General features: G+C 46.8%; 1 protein-coding gene across 43 annotated transcripts in view; it reads left to right on the top strand.

The window, feature by feature from the left end:
* TRAK1 (trafficking kinesin protein 1) overlaps window positions 1-21,467 on the top strand; it is a 161,282-nt gene that overhangs the window by 114,876 nt on the left and 24,939 nt on the right. For all 43 annotated transcript variants that reach the window (XR_014822812.1, XR_014822814.1, XR_014822808.1 and 40 more), the window contains 8 exons: window positions 1,679-1,755; window positions 8,490-8,606; window positions 11,394-11,494; window positions 12,611-12,719; window positions 14,632-14,710; window positions 15,631-15,761; window positions 16,502-16,576; window positions 17,219-17,356. Coding sequence is in view for 34 of the 43 variants with exons in the window: in XM_084987870.1 (XP_084843996.1) it covers window positions 1,679-1,755; window positions 8,490-8,606; window positions 11,394-11,494; window positions 12,611-12,719; window positions 14,632-14,710; window positions 15,631-15,761; window positions 16,502-16,576; window positions 17,219-17,356 (827 nt within the window). In the remaining 9 variants the exon portion in view is untranslated. The remainder of the gene's footprint in view (window positions 1-1,678; window positions 1,756-8,489; window positions 8,607-11,393; window positions 11,495-12,610; window positions 12,720-14,631; window positions 14,711-15,630; window positions 15,762-16,501; window positions 16,577-17,218; window positions 17,357-21,467) is intronic.

Consider the following 21,467-nt stretch of genomic DNA (forward strand, 5'->3'; position numbering starts at 1 on the left):
GGGGACATTAGCTGGCCTTGGCTTCACAGCACAAGCTTGAACACAGATGCCTTTGTAGCTGTTGTGGTCCGTTTTCCGTTGGTGACACGGGCAGGCTGTGCTGTCCTAGAGGGAGCTGGCTGGAGGGCTCCGCTATCTTGTCTGCCCTGTTGCAGAGCATCACAGCCGTGCATTGTGAAAAGCAACTCCTGTCCGCAGCATAGGAATCTTCACTTAAAGATTTCTTGTGACCTCGAGCCAATGGACTGCTTAGAGCAATTTGAGCTGAACTTCATCTCCATTAAATTAAATTCTGTTTTAAACCAATCCTGTACATTTCCTTTGCTTTTCCTGTGGGACGAGGAGAGAAGGAAAGTGCCCAAGGCAGAGTTTTTTCCTCCAGCCTGTGGCCAGAGGGTTCCTGCCATCAAGTGCTCAGTAGGGGAGAGGCCGGCAGAGGAGCTCGCTGTTCTGGCTCTGAGGGCCCAGTGTTGGGAGGATTTCAGATTTGGAACCAGATTTCAGGTCTCCTCCTTAAACTAGAAAATCATTCTCACAGATCAGATTTCTCTGAGCTCACCCACTAGGATGATCTCTACTTGCATTTATAAAATATTTAGAGACCTATTGCTTTCCAGTTGCAGAGGGCCATTAGGAAGGCTGCTGAGTTTGGTTTAGGGATATACTTCAATTCCCAAAGGCCATGCTTGGGCAAGTGGGTCATTGTGAAAGCTGAAGTCTTCTACTCTTAAAAGAATCATTTTCTAGAGTCTTAATTTTGAGGAGTTGCTAAGAAGATATTATTTAGCCCCAAAGTGGCAGGTTTAAAACAATGTTACACTTTGGCCCTAAATCCATCCCCCTCCTTTCTCTTCACAATAAACCCCACCTACCCTCATGGTATTTGAACTGCAAATTGATTCCTTGCCATTGATTTAAAGTGAAACGACTCAGATTTTTCTGGAAATGAAGGCTTTCTTTCAGTACACACCCTTTTCCTCCAATAGAACAAAAACACACTCCTAAAGTGGCCTGCAGACAGCCTCTTAAGACCTCAGCCAATGGCATACGTCAGGAAATACTGTGTGCATTGTGGGGGAAGGGGAAGAGAATGGATTAAAAAAAAAAAAAAATCTGTCACCCAGTTTTCATGGTCTGGAAACTGGTTACATAGCCTTAGAATTTAGGCCGTTCAGGGAAGAGGGCTCTGTGCCATTATAAAATTATCAGCTAAGACTGTCGTTTAATAATCATACTAAGAGCTGCTTTTGAAAGGATCCACATGGGTCTCTGCAGTTAGTGGGGTCTAGATTCTGTGGGTCTTTCTGACAGTTGGTACATCAGTGGCTGTGCTACTGACCCACTTTGGTTGCTCAGCGTGTGTGAGGCCAGACCCCATTCCACTCCAGTGCCCCGCCCTGAGCACCACCCACCAGTGTGCACGTGCATATGTGCATGCACGCACACGCACGCACACACACACACATGCAGTGTCAAGGCTTTGCAGTGATTCGCAGTCCCCCTGCCCCCTTGTCTCCCAGAGCTTAGAGCTTTTCTCTGGAACTAGGGACTGAAACCTGACAAAAACCAACCACCCTTCGTGTCCCATATGCAGGCACAACTTGAGACGTACTTTTTTAGGTGGGTTGTTTATTTGAAACAGCATCCATTGTTTCACTGTCATTTTTATTTCTTGCAGTTTTATGTGCTGAAAGAGTTGGCCAGATGACTAAGACATATAATGACATAGATGCTGTAACTCGGCTTCTTGAGGAGGTAAGTGATTCTGGGGAAAGCAAAGAGTGGTTTATTATTGACTGATTATAATTTGTGTTGATTAAAGCATACATCGCTGTCTTTCTCAGTGAAGAATCTCAGAAGTTGGGCCCTCTCAGGATATAAATCAGAGGCTTTATGTTATTTTTTGAACCGGTACCTCTGGAGGCCTTTGTCACTGTCACTTTGTACAAGGTATTTGGGGTTTTAAAAGGACTATAATGGTGATACAAAGTAGAGTAGCATTTAAATACTTGCTGTAGAATACCCGGTTTAAGATTTAAAAACCTTTAAAATGTATACATGCATTTCAAGAGTATACAAAAAATGTCAGAAAATACATCATTATCCATGTCTTTGTAATGTTTTTGTTCTGTTTTGTTTTGCTTTCACTTACATCAGGGTAAGGGAGTGTCAGCATGGAAATAACGAAAATAACCATCACATGAGAAATTTAGGAAACTTGCTTGTGCCTAGAGGAACTGTGGGTATTTGAGAGACTAAGGTTTTCTCAATCTCTTAGCATTCTGTTGACAATTGAGAATTGAGGTGCTGTGGTGGCCTCTAGAAGTAGGTGAGTATAATATGTGTATCCTCCTGCCAGGGACAGGCCAGAACATGGTAGGGTCACAGTATTTATTGACCATGTGCCCATCCTTCAAGAGTCCCTTCTACTCTCTCCCCAAATCAGGCCTCGAGGGCAGGGGTGGTTACTTTCAGACCCCGGTTTCTGCTCTAGAATCCAGAATGATCAGGGGGTCATATGACTATTCCTTAGCCCTTCCTGAAGAGGAGAGGAGTAGAAAGATTTGGGAGACACAGAAATGACCATTTTCAGCCAGGGGCAGGACAAACTTGAAGCAGGACCAGGCAGGAGTGTGGGACCTGGAGGGTATCTTTTCACCCCATTTTTATGTCTCTTTTCCTTTCTGTTCCTTTCTGTACATCCAGGGTTCTCCTACCTTCTCTGAGGGCTGGACCCTTTCAATCCCTGCTCACCTGCCCTGCTGCCCGCTCCCCTCCTACTCTACTGAAGGTCACCCACTGGCAGAGCTGAGACAGGGCAGGGGCTGAGACTTGCTTGTCTGGGAAGCTATGAACTTATCAGCCCCAAATAAATGAGATTAGACTTTTTGGCTGGGTGACAGGGCTGTTAGCACGGCATTTTAGGGCACTAGCCTCCTGGTGTCTGTCCAGTTGCAGCCACCTTGGCAGCTGGCATTAGCTCCCTCATAGACTAGCTCGGTTGACACCAGTGATGTTTGAAAATGGTTTTTACGGACCCCTTCCTGCTGTCTTTTTCACCAAGAATGCAGTGTTTCTAGATCCAGTCCTCACCTTGTACCCAGTTAGTCATCAAGTTTTCAGAGGAGGGCCTACGTCTGTACCTTTAGTTTTTTTTTTTTTTTTTTTGTCTTTTTAGGGCTGTACCCAAGGCATGTGGAGGTTCTCAGCCTAGGGGTCTAATCGAAGCTGTAGCCGCCGGCCTATACCACAGCCACAGCAACACCAGATCCGAGCCGCATCGGCGACCTACACCACAGCTCCCGGCAACACTGAGCGAGGCCCAGGATCGAACCCAAAACTTCATGGTTCCTAGTCCGCTGCGCCATGACGGGAACTCCTGTACCTTTAGTTTTTCTTCCAAACCCACCACTCCAGCTCCTAGAGCCCCCTGCAGTGAGATCTGAGTTTCTCTTTACTCTGTTCTTCCCTGTAGCTGCCATACTCCCAAGCTCCCTGTCATGACCTTACCCACCCCCAACACTCAGAACTCCCCGACATGGCATTCAAGGCCACAGGCTTGATCCCGTTCCTGAATCCTCCTCTCACTCATCACCAGGACCTGCCTCCTCTCTCCCATTCGTGACCTTTTGCACTGTTTGGCCTCCTCTGTCTTTTCTTGCCTTTGAATGTCATACCACAGGGCTCACTGGGGACCTCTGAAGCTGTCACACCCTCCCCCAGCCCCAGGTGGTGCGTGCCCCTGCCAGCCCGAGCACGAGAGCCATCCTCTCCTTCTGTTTGTTTTGTTCATCCAGCTGGACTGGTTAGAAGTTTTTCCAAGATAGGGACCCTGATGGATGATATCTTTCCGCCTTTTAATCTTGGAAATGACAGGCCTTGCATAAATGCCTATGTCTGTGGTCATGCTTATTATTAAGGGTAAACTTGCACTGAGAGCTGGGTGTTGTCTGTGCATCATCTGAGACGACTGAATCTGAGAAGACAGAAGATGCCCAGAACACACCGATGCTTTCAAACTTGGGCCCTTAACCACTGTGCATGTGGCCCTGTTGCTTTTGGCTATAGCGTTTACTGCCCTCTTTATTTCACTTTGAGGAATATGGTCAGTTGATTGTCCACGGGATACTTTTACTTAAAAACATGAATGGGCCAACTTTTATGTGGGCTAACTTCAGTGAGAGTGCGTGGCCCACTGGCTCCTGCTGAGTGTGAGCTGGCAGGGCTGAGTGAGGCCTCTGCAGGGCAAGTGCTTGGATGTTTGAGGATCACTTTCAGAGGTGCCTGGGACTCCAGCTCTGTGTGCAAATCCTTCAACACTTCACAGATAATTTCCTAAAAAGTGTCACTATATAAAAAGTATGCTGTTGTCTTAAAAAAAAAATTGCTTTGCTGAAAAGAATATTTGTGGGACAGTTTCTTCAGCAGCTGTTTGCTGTGCCTTCTGTTTTATTTTTAGCAGCTCACCATGGGCGAGGTCTGTGTGTATCTGTATGTTTGGTATATGATGCCATTTGTCTCTTTGTCCTGATAATCACATCTGAGTTGCCGCCTTTCTTTGGAACTAGGCGGGTTTCCTGGTTAAAGTCTCACTGCCCCCGTCATGTGACTGTGCTGTGCTTTTCTTGGCTTTGGTTCCATTTCCTCTGGTCGTTGCTTTGGTTTTGCATGCCTGGCACATGCAGGCGGGGTGCTGGCGGGATTTGCACAGGATGCCAGTGTGTAGCTCTTGGCTGGGGTGAAGAGTTTGCTTCTGGATTGAAGGGGAAAAGGATTCTGCTGCTTGCCCTGGCTTGCTGCTGTTTGGAATCTACCTTCGGGCAAAGCTGTCTCCTCCCCATTACAGAGAGGGTTATTCCGGGGGCCCCTTAGTCATGCTTTTTATCTTGAAATTGGTGAATGAGATGAGTCAGCTGCTCAGTGTGGGAGGCAGGCTGCTCTCCATCTCCAGGGCTGTGCCAGGTGGCATGAGTATTCATTGGTAAAAGACGCTGAGACACAGGTCACAGTCTTTTAAGGTTTCAGACTGCAGAGAGGAAACTAGTAGAGCCCCACCTGGCCACATCTCCCAGGGAATAAAAGAACCAGTTCTTTTAATAGCTTATTTCAAAGGGCGTCCATTTCTTCGTGGTCTCATTTTCTCACTGTACTTTGATCCAGTGGTCATTTCCTAGCTGTTTTCCTATTTTTAGAAGTGAATGTTTTATCATATGTTGGCTGTTTGTAAGAAACGAGACTCTTCATTCCTGAAATTCTCAAAGAGAAACTCAACCGGCCTTACGCCTTAATAAGTTAGAGAAACCGGAGACATTCTGATAAGTTTTTTGTTTAAGGTTTTAATTTCCTCTCTGAATACTTTTACTTTAATTTCTTGCCTTTTTTTTTTCTTTCCCCAGCAGAGCATTCACGTTACTATAAAGATTAGATTTTTGGTGTAGACAGGGTGAGAGTTGCCACCTCATTAGGGCCAGGAGGTTCTCGGGTCTGAGGTTTGGGGTGTATTAAAGCATAGTGGGAGGGGTGAGGGGCTTTGTTGTTGAGCCCACCCCCATCCCACTTGTTTCCTTCCCCTGCCTGCTTCCCATTCCCCTTGAGCTCTGGCTCCCATGCGCCATGGGAAGCCTTCAGCATCCTTCATGTGCTGGCAGTGCCTTGTCCGGCCTGTCTTCATTATTGTGATTTTGGCTTGATTTGTTCACAGTGAAACAAAAACACAGGTAAGGTGTATGGCATGTCTGTGCGTGCTAGAACTCAGCGGCTTGGGTGCACGATGGCAAGCAACGCAGAGCAGTCAGTAGGCAGCGAGCTGATGAGCATAAAGAACCTGCTGGGTGTTCAGTCTGAGGCCTTGTTCTAGTAGAGAGATTTAGTAGACTCGAGTGAGATTTGCAGAGACCACACTTCCATAGGGAAATGAACAATGGTACTACAGTTTTAACTGAGGGCTAGCCAGCTGAAACCACCTGCATTTATGCTAATTTTGAGTGACTCCCTAGAGAGGCGGGTTCCCCCACACAATCCCTGTGGGTCCTTTCCTCCAGGTGCCAAATTCATGCAACTGTTTTATCTAAGAAGAGACAAAGCGCCACTGAGATAAGGACCCTGCTTGGTAGACATGGTAGCCGGTAGCCAGTAGCCGGTACGGATGAATGCACAGAGATGGGCATCTCGGTTGGTTGGGCAGACTCATTGGTCCCCTTTGTTTCCTGGGAGGGCATGAGGGGGAGGCACAAATTGTGAGAATGGCTATTTATTTATGGCTCACTTGACATGACACCCGGCTGGCTTCTGGGACAGTAGTGACAGCAGTTACAGATCATGCAAGAGCTCCAGGAAGCCAAATTGCTGGCAAATCCAGTCTTTCCAAATTATGCTTTGACCTCCCGTGCACTGTCTGTAATTCAGTGAAACTCCTGTGGTAAGCAATAGGAGGTGTACTACTACTGCATGGAATAATTTGGTGAGTACATAAGAAGTCAGAAATAAAAGCTGCTTTAAAAAAACAGTCATAGGAGTTCCCGTCGTGGTGCAGTGGTTAACGAATCTGACTAGGAACCATGAGGTTGCGGGTTCGATCCCTGCCCTTGCTCAGTGGGTTAACGATCCAGTGTTGCCGTGAGCTGTGGTGTAGGTTGCAGATGCAGCTCGGATCCCATGTTGCTGTGGCTCTGGCATAGGCTGGCAGCTACAGCTCCGATTAGACCCCTAGCCTGGGAACCTCCATATGCCGTGGGAGCGGCCCAAGAAATGGCAAAAAGACAAAACAACAACAACAACAAAAACCAATCATAGAACTCAATGAATCATAAAGCCAATTCTTTCCAGGGTATCTCAGCCAGTACCCCCCTCCACCCTACCTCATCTCCTAGGTGAGGGCACTGGGCTCCAAGATGTTCAGTCAGAACCCAGACTCTCAAGTTTTAGAGTAGAACAGTTCACCTGGAGCAGTTAAAATTCTATTGGGTACTCACTCCCTGTAAGAAGTGCATCTTAGGTTGTGACCCAGTACTCACCTAAGTAGATATGTGACAAGCAAAATTTAATCATGGAATTATAACCTTATAAAATGGAATGCACTTTGGTATTTCAGTTTTGTGCTCTTGAATTTCATTTGAAACAAAATGTCAGTTGCCATGACTAAAATAATTCTCAGCCTACTGATGGTTTATAATCTGTGCTTGGCACAGGGAACTATATCCAGTCTCTTAGGATAGAACATGTTGGAAGACAGTATGAGAAAAAGAAATGTGTATATATATATGTGTGTGTACACACACATACATATGATATGTGTATATATACACATACACACACACATATATATATATGACTAGGTTACTTTGCTGCACAGCAGAAATTGGCACAACATTGTAAATCAACTATACTTAAATTAAAAATAAAAATAATCTGAGTTTGGAAGCAACGAATCTGGAGGGTACTCGATCCTTGTTAAGTGGAAGCCATAAGGTCACGTGGTTATCAGCAGCTAGGATTTCTCCCCAGCTTTTTTCTGTCTAAAACTACGAGTTCCTGTTCTTTTGCTTTTTACACCAGGTGAACAGAATAATTAGCATAGGCTCCTAAAAGGATTTCATTTTTCAGGGTTCCCCTTCCCATGCCAACCCCAACCTAAAAGCGAGCAAATACATGGTGGCCAGCAGTTTCGCTGTCAAGGATCAGTGAGTCTGCATTTAGTGATGGCGTCCCCCCCACGGTCTGCGCTGTCAGGGGACAGCTTTCGTCCCATAGAGGCAGCTGTACTTTTATATGCCACTAAAGAATTCCCTCTGTGCACTGCTGTACTCTAAATGTCAGCAGTGGAGCTAAGAGAAAAATTCTGTGTCTGCAGCACAGTCTTTGTCTCTGAAGTAGGGCAATTTTATGCATTCTTTCTCCATTTTAAAGGCCATTTCTTTACAAATAAAGCCTAAGTAGCCTACTTACTGTAAGTAAAAGAAACATGTAACTATATTCTATTTTAGAGTAACTTTAAACATTTTTGTTTCATATGAGGTAAATACAAGGAACTCAGTAAATTACAGCTTAACGTGCGCCAAGGAGGCTGCCTTGGCTTTACACGCACGTGGGAATTTCTGGATGCATTACTGCATTTACTTGTGTTGCACACTGGCAATGCAATAGCCTAGCCCTGGGGTGGAGAGAAAGGTTATCAAATGATTACATAAGGACCAAAAGCAGTTGCAGAGAAGGATTTTTGGAACCATGTTTCTCTTATGGGAAGAAGCTTGTTTTGATGAGTTTGAAAGGTTCTCTTTCATGGCTTGGGGTCCAAGTAACTCTTGCACATCATGTGGGCTGAGCGTGCTCCTCTTTGGATGGGTGCGAGATGCTGGGGAGTGGATGGTGAATCAGTAATTCCTTTGCTTTTGCTGGATACCCTTGTTTTCCTGGGTTGGCACTGAATCCTGTGGGCTCCTGCAGGAAGCACCGGTTTTCTGAACGTCTGCTCTCGCTTCTGCTTTTCACAGAAAGAGCGGGATTTAGAGTTGGCTGCTCGGATCGGCCAGTCGTTGCTGAAGAAGAACAAGACCCTAACCGAGAGGAACGAGCTACTGGAGGAGCAGGTGGAACACATTAGGGAGGAGGTGAGGAGCTGGCAGCAGAGGCGTCTGTAGGTGCCTGGGTGTGGTGGATCAGCCACAGTCCCTGTCCTCCAAGAGTCCAGAACATCACATCGGCTGAGAAGGACATTCAGTGCTTGGAAAAGTGCACACAGGCTATTCCAACAATGAGCAGAGATTCCTGAACAGGGGTGGGTATGGGCAGGTGGAGAAGGAACCATACCCAGAGGTCAACCATGCTGCAGAGTGAGGCAGTGACTGCATCTTCATCCTACCAAAATAATTTTGTGTTCATAATGTAAACCCAAAAATAACCTGTTGTTCTCATAATAGAAACTTTACTGTTTTCATGATACAGGTCTTGGCTGATGAATAGCCTTGTGGGAGGAGCAGGGGATGTATGTTTTAGGCATAACTTAGGGGCTGAGGTTTCAGAGGAGCACCACTGATGTTCTGGGGTGGGGGGATGTGGTGTGGACTGGAGGAAGGCTGTGGTGTCCGGCAGGGTTGCTAGAACAAGAGTTGAATCTGGAATTCCTGGCAGTGTATTGTTTAAAGGATCTGGTGGTATCACTGTTGTAGCGATGTGGGTTCAATCCCTGGCATGGGAATTTCTGCATGCTGCTGGTATGGCCAAAAAAAAAAAAAGTTAGTCCTGCTATATAGCACTGGGAACTATATCTAGTCACTTATGATGACGCATGATGGAGGATAATATGAGAAAAAGAATGTATATATGTATGTGTGACTGGGTCATCTTACTGTACAGAAGAAAATTGACAGAACACTGTAAACCAGCTATAATGGAAAAAATAAAAATCATTTAAAAAAAAAAGTTAGAAGCTTAGAGCCAGGCCTCACTTGTTAGCGTCTTTCCCATGATAACTATCCTTTGAACGGTGAATTTGAACCATGAGGATTTTGATTTGTTTTCCTTCCTCTCATTTCTTCTCTCTCATTTTATAACAGAAACTTTCTCAAAAAGACAAAAAGACAAAAAAAAAAAAAAGAAACTTTCTTAGTGGGAGGAGATAGCCTTATTTATGTCCCCAAGATATATTCAGACTTTTGTCTCATTAAAGCTATTCCCAGCTATTGTTGTCTGGGTTTCATAATGGTTTTAATACGATGAGATAGTCACCATATATAAGAAAAGGGTTTTTTAAAGGTTTGTTTTAATTTTTGATTTTTTACCTTCTGCTTTTACTGAGATATAATTGACTTACAACACCATATAAAGCAAAGTTTTAATCCTGGGCTTTCTTTAAAAGATGCTGAGGTTGGAGTTCCCATGGTGGCACAGTGGTTAACAAACCCGACTAGGAACCATGAGGTTGCGGGTTCGATCCCTGCCCTTGCTCAGTGGGTTAAGGATCCGGCGTTGCCGTGAGCTGTGGTGTAGGTTGCAGATGCGGCTCGGATCCCGCATTGCTGTGGCTCTGGCGTAGGCCAGAGACTACAGCTCCGATTAGACCCCTAGCCTGGGAATCTCTACTTGCCACGGGAGCGGCCCTAGAAAAGGCAAAAAAAAAAAAAAAAAAGATGCTGAGGTAGAATACGGCTGTGTTCTAGGAGAAATAAAGTTGACCCCTGCTTTCTCTGCCTCTAGCATGATAACCTGAATTCCCTTTCTCCCAAGTATTAGAGAAGGTCAGCCTAGCCCTCTACTCAGCCCCTTCTGAGCAGAGGAACATGGCATCAAAACCAGTAAGTGGCCACCTGTCATCCCTCACATGCTGTTTCTCCACGTTGCTGCCATTACTTAGGGCTTCCTTGCCTCCCACTAAGAGCATCCTACACTGTGGGGTGGGAATGCCTTTTTTTCCTTGGAAAGGCGCTGAGTTTGAAAACTGTTTCCCTTTGGCACCTCATTACATCATCAGTCTAGGTGCTGAAGCTAAAGCCTGTACACCTAAAACTGGCTTCTCTGTGGAAGATAAAAGATACTCACTATTTTGTGTAGGGAAATTGAAATAAAGTGTAGACTCCAAATCAAATTAGAAACAAAGAGGAATTAAGACAGAATTATAATTCTTACCCATAGCACCGGTTCATTGGTGCAGAATAGTGAAAGGGCAGGTGAAAAATTTTATGGCTTGGGTTTATTTTAAACCTGAAGTATAAATAAGTGTGATGTGCAGGACCATCCTAGCAGTAGTCAATATGGTCATTTCCTGATGGGGTCGCCTCTTTTCTTCCTACATCTAGAATTTCTCTCTTGTAATCATCGAGTACAAAGAAAGGACTGGCCAAGCTTGGCCAGGATTCCTATGAAGGTGTAGCAGTCACAAGATGGTGCTGCGAGGTTTTCCAGTGGGAGAATAGGGTGGACCAGCTAGCCGCTTGTAGTTGCCCACCCAGAATTGGCATCACCAGGGTCCTGGTCCTAGATGGGATTTAATTCCACCAGAAGACGTCTTCTTTCATTTGGTAACATGATCCATTTCTCTGGGTGTTTGTCCAGCTGGTCGTTTGGCTGCTCACAAAGCCCGTGTGCTGTCTTGTGCCCCCCAGCCATCATTCTAGAACCTTCTAGTCCCTTCTTGCCTCTCCTCCATACTAAGGTAAATACCACACATTTAAGCAGAGGGATTTCTACAAATATAGATAGCAGGGGAAAACAAAACTGTACTTTTCTTAAATGGGATCAAACTCAGCCCTTTGTTTTTCTCGCATAGCACAAAATCAGTGACATGACTTCTCTCATAATGAGGAATTAAAAACTTGTTGTCCCTGAGCAGTGTTTGAGCACATGTGGGGACGCTGTCACATTTGGAGAGAGCATGATGGGTCCCGGCTGTGTTTTTGCAGGTGTCACAGCTCCGGCATGAACTGTCCATGAAGGATGAGCTGCTTCAGTTCTACACCAGCGCTGCGGAGGAGAGCGAGCCGGAGTCCGTGTGCTCCACTCCGTAAGTCACCCGAGGGAGGGCCTATCTCTGGAGGTCAGCACGTGGGCTGGCTGTGATCCCCATCCTTGGAGTGGCCTAGACAGGGTCACCTTAACTGGCAGCACAGGTCAGCTGCGCTCAGCCTTTTCCAGGCCAAGCATCTCCGAGTGCCTCCAACACATTGATTTTCCTGTTATGGTGGGATTTTAGATTTCTTCTTCCTGGGTCTTACTGCTTATTTGTCAGTTTACATTGATTTGGCCTGGCTGTTAATGAGTGACAGGCAAGGCTCTACTATTGGAAGAAATACGGGGTTCTGGAGCCAGCAGTGCTGTGGTCCTTGGGACAAAAGGTATGGGGGCTTCTCTAAGTCATCAGAGTCTCCTATTAGAAACATGAATTCCAGAGCCCAGTGGCCTGAGTTCAGATCTTGGCTCTGTGGCTCACCAGCTGTGTGGCTGTGACCAAGTTACTTAACCTGTCTGTGCTTGTTTCCTCATTTGTAAAGGGAAAATAAAAATAGTACTTAGTTCATAGGACTATGAGCATTAAGTGAGCTCATCCATATGGAGTATTTAAAATAGTTCTTGGCACATAGAAGCCATCCCAGAATTGTGTAGGCTTCAAATAGAGTTGATTCCCCTGAATTCTTTTTTTTTTTTTTTTTTTCCTTTTTAGGGCTGCACCAGCAGCATATGGAGGTTCCCAGGCTAGGGGTAGAATCGGAGCGACAGCTGCCAGCCTACGCCACAGCCATAGCAATGCAGGATCCAAGCTGCGTCTGCTACCTACCCCACAGCTCATGGCAACACCAGATGCCCCACCCACTGAGCAAGGCCAGGGATCGAACCCACATCCTCATGGATACTAGTTGGATTCATTTCTGCTGTGCCACAGTGGGAACTCCAATTCCCCTGAATTCTGACGCGATATGGCAGTGAGGGTTGGAATGTGGGTCTAAGGTACTGTGAGCCTGTGCTCTTTTCCCAGGGGTGAAGGAGCAACCTGATAGGCCATTGTCATGCCTGTGCCTTTCGTGAGCTTTCCTCCAGACAGCCACTCTTGATGCTTCCCTGTGGTTTTCCAGGTGGTGGGAGGAAGTGTTTACCTCCCTAGAAAATGTACTTTCTCCCCCAGGTTGAAGAGGAATGAGTCGTCCTCCTCCGTCCAGAATTACTTCCACCTGGATTCTCTCCAGAAGAAGCTGAAGGACCTGGAAGAGGAGAATGTTGTACTTCGATCAGAGGTGAAGTGCACTCCCTGCCTCGTCACCACCTCCCCCCTCAGCCTCGCCCCCCCCCCCCCCCGCCCGGAGGGTGGTGGCCCCATTTGCTTATCCAGTGAGAAGAACCACGATTATAGCCCCACTGGTCTCAAGGGTGATGGTCTGTGGGAGAGCCCGCCTGAACCTGGGGTCACAGACACACCGGGTGCCCAGTGGGTGTGCCTTATTTATAAGCTGGGCATTGCCTTCCAAGAGCAGCATGTACTGCCTGGCTGTGGCAGACGGACTGGTGAATAATGCAGCGTGGGGGTGGGCAAGAGCAGCAAAGCCCCCTCCTCCACAGTTGGGGCAAAAGCTCATGGAAAGTGGGGCCTTGCATGGCCACCTCCAGCTCTGACATAGAGAGGACTTGGAGACCTTGTATGAAAGCCTCATTTTCATGTTACTGCAGGTCAAGTAGGCTCTAAGGGAATAGTACATGAGAACTTGAACACATATTTCTTAGACAGTAATCTCAAAAAGGTTGAGCTAAGGTGGCTTGAAATTCATGCTTTCGAGCAGTTCTGAGTGGCTAGTGTACTTTGCCTGCATTCTTTAAAAAAAAAAAAAAAAATCTTCACAACAAGGCTAGAAGCTGGTTACGTTGATTCTCATTTACAGTAGGGAAAACCAAGACCCAGGCTGCTAGGCATTTTGATTGCCCAAGGTCTTGCAAATTAGTGAACAACAAAGCCAGGGTTTGCAAGTCTCTGTGACTCCAAACCCCACCTTATTTCCCTTCACCCACTGCTCCTATCTAGAAACATAGACGCATGCAAATTTGGTACTCTGTGTTTAATTATCAGTGAATGTATGCTCTGTGCAGGCCTGTTTATCAGGCCCTTGTTTGTCAAGTTTGGGCTGCACGGTAGCCTAAGCCGGCCCAGGGCTCCCGAAGTCCTTTCCAATAGGGCAGACAACCTGTCACCTTGAACTTGCCCCACACACTGGAAAGAGCCTCATGTCTGGGCCTAACAGGATATGTTCTTATGCTTGAGAAAAGGGTCAAGTGTCTTAGCCCCCACCTCTTCCAGCTCCGCGTTTACTTATGGGAGATGTAAACCCAGAGTGACCAAGTGGGTTGCCCAAGCCTTATCTGCCAGCAGTGCTGAGCCAAGACTACAGCCTAGTTTTCCCCATTCTGAGTTTCATGTTGGGAGTAAATGCTCTAGTCCCAGGCACAGGGAGAGCGGTCCCTCTGTCAATCTTCACCTAAAGCAAGCAGAGGGAATCTGATCCCAGACACGGATTCTGGCTCCGCCACCTGGCTTTCAGGAGTGTGGCATCTCTCTGGGGCCAGGACCTGGGCTCAGAGATGTCCTCGAACTGGGACATTTTCTTGGGGCCTTTAGATCTCTATATCTTCCCAACTTTTCAGCCAGGAGCAAAGCCATCCAGAGTCTGGGGTAGCTCTTGGGTCTCTGAACTTTAATGCTTTCATATTGTACCTTGTTTTTGCTGAGGTGAGTACACTAACACGAACTCAGAACCTCATAGGACCATGCCTGGCATATAGTAGGTGTGATACTTGTTAGCCATTCTTGCAGTGGTAGTTAACCTTAGAATGTCTGCAGTAGGTAGGGCTGTGTCGTAGGTACTCTTTGGGTCACAAAAGGGGTCAGGGGAGACACAAGTGCATAGACCAGTGGACTGACAGAAGGGGGCACTCACAAAGTTTTAGCAACTTCTTTGTGTGGTTCTCTCAGCTTTGAGTCTGCAATTCATTCATTCATTCAGTGGGGAATTGGGACTGACTTTCGACATTTGAGCACAGAGTGGATGACAGCTGGGGAGATGATGAAGGGTGGCTTTCTAGACCCAGGTTAGCCCTTGCTCCATGTCCCAGCCTGTCCAGATGTGACTGCGGGGCCTCTGACCTGAGTCCTGTCCACAGGCCTGCCAGCTGAAGACAGAGACCATCACCTATGAAGAGAAGGAGCAGCAGCTAGTCAACGACTGCGTGAAGGAACTGAGTATGGCCTGGCCCCCACCTCTCTGCTCCTGTCCCCTTCTTTTACTTTCCCCATCCGCCATCGTTACGACCAAATGAATTTGCATCACCTAATAGAATGAGGTCTTCCTGCCAGCCTAGGCTCAGCAGCATTTTTTTCTGAAAACTAGAGCCCTCTCTAATCTAATGTGACACCCCTCACCCTGGCTTATGAGAATTGGGCATGAGGATGTCAGCCATACATTCTTACTCTCTCGCTGAGATGGATATTTAATTTTAATTTTTGGCTTTCTGCTGGAATACTGGTTATGTAATGGCTAAGTTAGGTCCAGCTTCAGAGTCCTGAGCTAAAGATGTAGAAAAACAACTTTCTAGTAATTTGATGTATGAACATTGAGCCCAGAGTTCCCAGCCTGGCAAATATTATGTCCTTCCCCCCACCCTCTCCATTGTAAGTTTACATTAAGATAAGACAAAAGGGCAAACAGTAAACAGTGTCAGCCAAATACTAAGTCAATGAAACACACCTCGTGTTTCAATCTAGTAAAATGAGTTATGGCTCTGAATGTGGGTTGAAAATGCCCAAGGGAATTGTGTTGTGTGTTGTGCTTGGCGATAGTTCCTTTCTGGAACAGAGTGCAGCAGAGGCTCCTGTTACCGATTGAGGTACGTTCATGTGTGGAATGTGCAGAATTGGCCAGAGGCCCCTTTTGTTTGTGTGGCACCTCTGGCTAACTGCCAGCACTTGCCTGATTTTCTCTCGGGAGGTGGCTCTAGTCAGGTGGGTGAAGCCTAGGAGCCACAGCTGAGGGATTGCTTCCTCCTTATGGCAAGTCGAGCCCATATAGGAAACAGGGACTCTGATGCCAAGGCAACTTCATATGCCCTGCACGCCTCCCCCTACCCTGATCTTAAAATAACAACACCTTTTCTTGATCAAAGGGGACGCCAATGTGCAGATTGCCAGTATCTCAGAGGAACTGGCCAAGAAGACAGAAGATGCTGCCCGCCAGCAGGAGGAGATCACACACCTGCTCTCGCAAATAGTCGATTTGCAGAAGAAGGCAAAAGCGGTAAGGCTTCTGTGTCTCTGGCTGATACAAAACGAGCTGTTCTGAGTTCTACGAGAAGCATTTACCCCAAAGACAGTACCCTTTAGATTCATATTTTAGAGATTTGGGCTTCCCCTTTAGAGAAGAAGTTTAGCGGATTCAGTAGCATAAAACCAGTCATCCTAATAAATTAGTGATGGGATCATATTTATCACTACTTATCTTCTAAGAAAAAGATGCACGTTAATAGAACTCATTAAGAAAGGTAAAGGTGAAGTTCCTTCGTGGCCTAGAGAGGTAAGGATCTGATGTTGTCACTGCTGTGGTACGGGTTCAATCCCTGGCCTAGGAACTTCTACATGCCATGGAAAAAAAAAAAAAGGAAGAAGAAGAAAGAAAGGTGGAGGTACTGTAAATAGAGAGTCTGTCCACTTTAGATTTAAGATGAAGCAGCAAAATAAATAAGAAATTAACTAATTAATTAAAATAAAATTTAGTTACCCACTTAAGCCTTTGCTAAAAGCCTGAGGTGAGACGCTTCCAGAGAGCAGCTGTGACAGCAGAGGTGGAGGTGGGTGATGGGGAATGAATACAGATGTAGGAAAGACGTTGCCTCCAAAGCTATATAGAAGACAAAATTTTACTGAGATCAAAGTCTCCCTGTGGGCATGTGATAGGATCGTAACAGATTAGGTAATGAGAGGAAAAATGTTAGACTTCAAGTCTAGAAGACAAGCTGATTTAATCTTGCCACATTCTAGTGTGCAGTGGAAAATGAAGAACTGGTCCAGCACTTGGGAGCCGCTAAGGATGCCCAGCGGCAGCTCACGGCTGAGGTGAGTGGCTCTCCCTCCTTTCATCGGGGGCTCTGATCCCAGGTGGGGTGCATCAGCCTCCCTCTGACAGACTGTGGGTCCCGTCCATCTTAACAACCATTTTGATCTTGAATTGAATGTCATTCTTAACTCCGAAGGCGACTCCCAGCTCCTCTGACACTGGTCGTGAGCACCTGGGAGGCTGGGCTCTCCACCACCCTGGAGACTGGCATGCATGGGCTCCTGAAAAACATTCCAATGAGGGTTTTCCATTGTGGCTCAGTGGGTTATGAACCCGCCTAGTATCCATGAGTATGTGGGTTTAGGATCTGGTGTTGCTGTGAGCTGTGGTATAGGTCACAGACATGGCTCAGATCCCACAAAACAAGGGAGTGATGATTTGCCCTCTTCGTTTGATTTTAGTTGTGTTTTATCTCAGTTGCCCATTGGTAGTGTTCTAGGAGATTTCTTCATCTGCAAGCTTGCCCTAAGTAGAAGGAAAACTGCCCTGAGGGCTCTTTGGCCTCAGCCCACAAGGCAGCTGGTTCTGTAGGATTTGGGGCCTCTGTTAGTGGTCCTGTGTCTTCCGGGCTCTCTGGCGGGTGGGAAGGTGGCACCTGATCTCATCATCCACGACTTCTGCACTTTCCTGGTCTCCTGCAGCTGCGTGAGCTGGAGGACAAGTATGCCGAGTGCATGGAGATGCTCCACGAGGCACAGGAGGAGCTCAAGAACCTCCGGAACAAGACCATGCCCAACACCACGTCCCGTCGCTACCACTCCCTGGGCCTATTTCCCATGGTGAGTACTTGCCTGCCATCTGACCTGACCCCCTCTTCCCACTCACAGGCCTGCAGGCGCTCCAGGGAGGAGGGCGGGTCTGAAGCTGAGTCTCTGCAGGTGGCTTCTCCTTTTGCACCTTAGATCTGGATCCCAGTTGAGGGCTTACAACCCCAGCCAGTGGCTCCTTAACCACATAAGACAAATTGGTTCTTTACTTTCCATCCTTCTGAATCTGTTGCCTTTTCTACTCCTGCCCTTAGAAGGTAAATTTAGCAGAAACAGATTTAGTAGGCACCTCACATATTTGGAAGATTCTATTTATACATTATTTTTTCTGACCTTATTAGAGTATGTGCTATTTTGGCCTCACAAGTGCCTTATGGTTAAATTGCCTTACGGTTCTGCTGGTTCTTTCTATGCTTCTTTTTAGGGCCACGCTTGTGACATAAGGAAGTTCCCAGGCTAGGGGTCCCAGATGCTGGCCTATGCCACAGCCGGAGCAATGCCAGATCCTAAACCCAGTGAGCAAGGCCAGGGATCAAACCTGTATCCTCATGGATGCCAGTCGGATTCGTTACTGCTGAGCCATGGCAGAAACTCCTCTTTGTATGCTTCTTAACCCTTTTCCTGGTAGCTCTCAGTATCTGTGATCTGAGAAAATATTTCCCTCTATGCTGGGTGTGGCATTTTCATATTTTTCTTATTGTTTCCTCACAATTTTATTTCTTTAGCCCTGGCCTGATCTGATTCATGTTTAAGTTTTAGAGGTTGGGAAGAGGGCTTTCCAGGAGGCAGAACACTCCCTATGGGGGTTGAGCAGCATAAGTGGTTGGCCTCTGCTGGTCATTTCCCAGTAATATTGGGGAAACTTTCTCATTTTATCTTCTGTCAGGTTAGGGCCCCTTGAAGATGGGGACATGTCATGTTTTCTCTTCCCTCCTTCCCTCTGTTTCACACTGTGCACCTAGCACAGGGCTTGGTATGTTCTAGAGTCATAGACGCTTACTAGATATTAGATCTGGCTGGCTGACCTGACAGACTAAAAAACAAACCACCAAGAACTTTTCAGGCTCTGTTTCCAGGGTTTGAGGAGATAGCATTTTTCTCTGAGGAGAGAACTTTTGAGAGAAACTCATATAAATGAGATAGGAGTGAAGGGCTGTATACTTGTCCCTTTACTGGAGGCTCTATTTCCCCCGCCCCGCCCCATTGCTAACACTGTCCCTTCTCTCACTGTCTGACCCACTTTTCCTAAATCATAATCTCCTTTTCCTCTTTAATTTCACACGTAACATCTGGTTAGAACTCTATCTCTCCCTTGCTCTTGCTCTCTCGCCCTCAATATCCTTTTCTTCTTTAATTTCACATACTAAGTTTCATACTAAGTCAGGTTGGAATTTCGCTCTCACTCCCGCTCTTGCTCTCTCACTCTCGCTCTCTTGCCCTCAATCTTCTTCTTTTTTTTTTTTTTTTTTTTTTTTGTCTTTTTGCTATTTCTTGGGCCGCTCCCGCGGCATATGGAGGTTCCCAGGCTAGGGGTTGAATCAGAGCTGCAGCCACCGGCCTACGCCAGAGCCACAGCAACGCGGGATCCGAGCCGCGTCTGCGACTTACACCACAGCTCACGGCAACGCCGGATCGTTAACCCGCAAGGGCAGGGATCGAACCCGCAACCTCATGGTTCCTAGTCGGATTCGTTAACCACTGCGCCACGACGGGAACTCCTCCTTTTCTTCTTAATTTCACGTATTAAGTCAGGTTGGAACTCGCTCTCTGATTCGCGCTCGCGCGCGCGCGCGCTCACACTCACGCTCTCAGTCCCCCTTTCTCCTTTAATCTCACAGAGTAAATCAGGTTGGAACTCTCTCGCTCTCTCACTGTCTTGTTCTCGCTCTCGACCTAATTGAAGTCTAAGGGAAACTCAAAAGAAAGACATAAGTAGTCAGCTTTCCAAGGAGTGGATTCCAGGAATCCCAGTGAAGGCAGCGAAGATCTTCTACCCTCCTGAATCCCCCTTCTAGAGCTGACTATGCTCGGCTCACAGCCCGGCTGCGCAGCCCTGTACACTTCCGGCCTCACTTTTCTCCTTCCGGTCTTGGCATCTCCCCGGGCTTGTTTCCTGCACACCTGGATTGACTCACCTGCGTCCCCTGCTCTCAAGGACAGACCTGTGTTTTAAAACTGAACCATGACATAAGAAAAGTTGATGAATTGGGGTTTCATATGGAGGGATTGGTTCTCAGCTTTTATTTGCTGAGGTGGAGATTTTGTTTGCCTTTTTCTGCTTTCGGCAGAACTCAGTTTTTAAAGATGGCTGTTTTTAAAGTGTATTATGCATGAAAGGTTATTTAAGGCAATCTAAATCTTGCATCATGCCTGTGTTTCTGGAGCAGAACACCCAGATCTGCCTCTCTTGCTCCCAGCCCTTCTATCTGCTGAATAAAATAGCGACTAGCAGTTTTTGCTCAAATATGTTCCAAATTCTCTTGCCTTAGGGCAAGAGTTCTTAACCTGGGATCTTCAGACAGGATTCAGGGGGCCCTTGAACTTCGAGGGAAGATCATATCTTTTATGTTGATTACTCCCTCGCTGTATTTGGGGTTGCTCTATTTGGGGTTTCCTTACCTCAGGAAGGTAGGTAACAAACCACAGCAACATTGGCATCCCTGTGACTTTGTCATCTGTTGAAATCACAGCTATTTTCATAGCACATGTCAGTTGTTGTGATGTCCCAAAACACCACCTAGGCTAATCTCTACTTCACAGTGCCAGTCATGACTCATTCTGAAGTCAGATCCTGTGTGTTACTCTATCACGCTTACTGTTACTTTTAGTGATTAACTCGATATAGCTGGCTTCCTCTTTAATCCTAATTATTTTATTCATTTCAAAATATTGTTATGAGGAGGGATCTATGCTCATCCCCAGACAGCCCCAGGGGGCAGCATGGCAGTGTCACTGTAGTTTGGTATCTTGTTTATCTTAGGTGGTATGGCGTTCCTTTCCTCTTGCAGAACTCAGAATGTAAACAGTACTAAGAAAAATAAACTGGCCTAAAATGTCAGGCTCACTTCGTGAAGCCCTTTACTGCAGGGGTATGCAGTAATCACTAAATGAAATCGCATGTTTGTGAATAGCAATTGAACAAAAACCCACTAACCTGTTAATGATCAAGCTTCCTCCAGGCTCCTGACTGGTTTCTCCACTTAATTTTAGCTTCCAGACAGGAGTAACACCAGAGGATGGTGGGGCCCTGGAAATGGACACCCTGGGGTGCCCACAGCGTCAGCTGGGAAGTCACTGCCCACAATGGCTATATAAATTTACATCAGTTAAAATGAATGCAGTTGAGGAGTTCCCATTGTGGCTCATTGGGTTAGGAACCCAACTAGTATCCATGAGGATGTGGGTTTGATCCCTGGCCTCACTCAGTGGGTTAAGGATGTGGTGTTGCCGTGAGCTGCGGTGTAGGTTGCAGATGGATATGGCTCAGATCTGGCGTTGCTGTGGCTGTGCCTTAGGCAAGCAGGCAACTGCAGCTCCGATTTGACCCCTAGCCCAGAGACTAACATATGCCACAAGTGCAGCCCCCCCTAAAAAAGAGTGCAATTGAGAATTCAGTTCTTCAGTCACACTGATCACATTTCAAGTGCTAAATAGCCACCTGTGGCCAGTGGCTCCTGAACCAGATGGTGCAGAAAGAGAACATTCCTGTCCTCAAAGGAAGTTCTGTTGGTTAGCACAGATTAAGCTTTTGTGCACACTCCTGTGTGAGTGTGAGGGCTTGTTTGTCAAGCTCCACCTCCCCTGGGGAGGAGTGGGGTTCACATCAGGCCCTGCATTGTTGAATCTCAGCTTGGGGCTCAGCCCATTCAGGAGGTGAGAAGTCCCCTCGTGACTGGTCTTCCCCAGACCCACAACATTCATGACCTGGCTAGAGAAAGACACAAGTGGACTTTTGAGAGAACTGGCAGGGTCTTAACATGCTGAGTGTCTCTTTGGGGAGGCGATGACGAATTCCTGGTGGAAATGAGATGTGAGCCGGTCTAAAGGTGGGTGGGCCATGGATTGTTGGTGGGGCAGGAGCTTTCCCTGCAGGAGGCCAGGAGTCCCAAGAGCAGAGGCCCAG

Source organism: Sus scrofa, chromosome 13 (genome assembly GCF_054392235.1).
Source record: "Sus scrofa isolate SSC_HxYL_T2T_F1_AM1 chromosome 13, Sscrofa_HxYL_maternal_Yorkshire_Landrace_v2.0, whole genome shotgun sequence".
NCBI lineage: Eukaryota > Metazoa > Chordata > Mammalia > Artiodactyla > Suidae > Sus > Sus scrofa.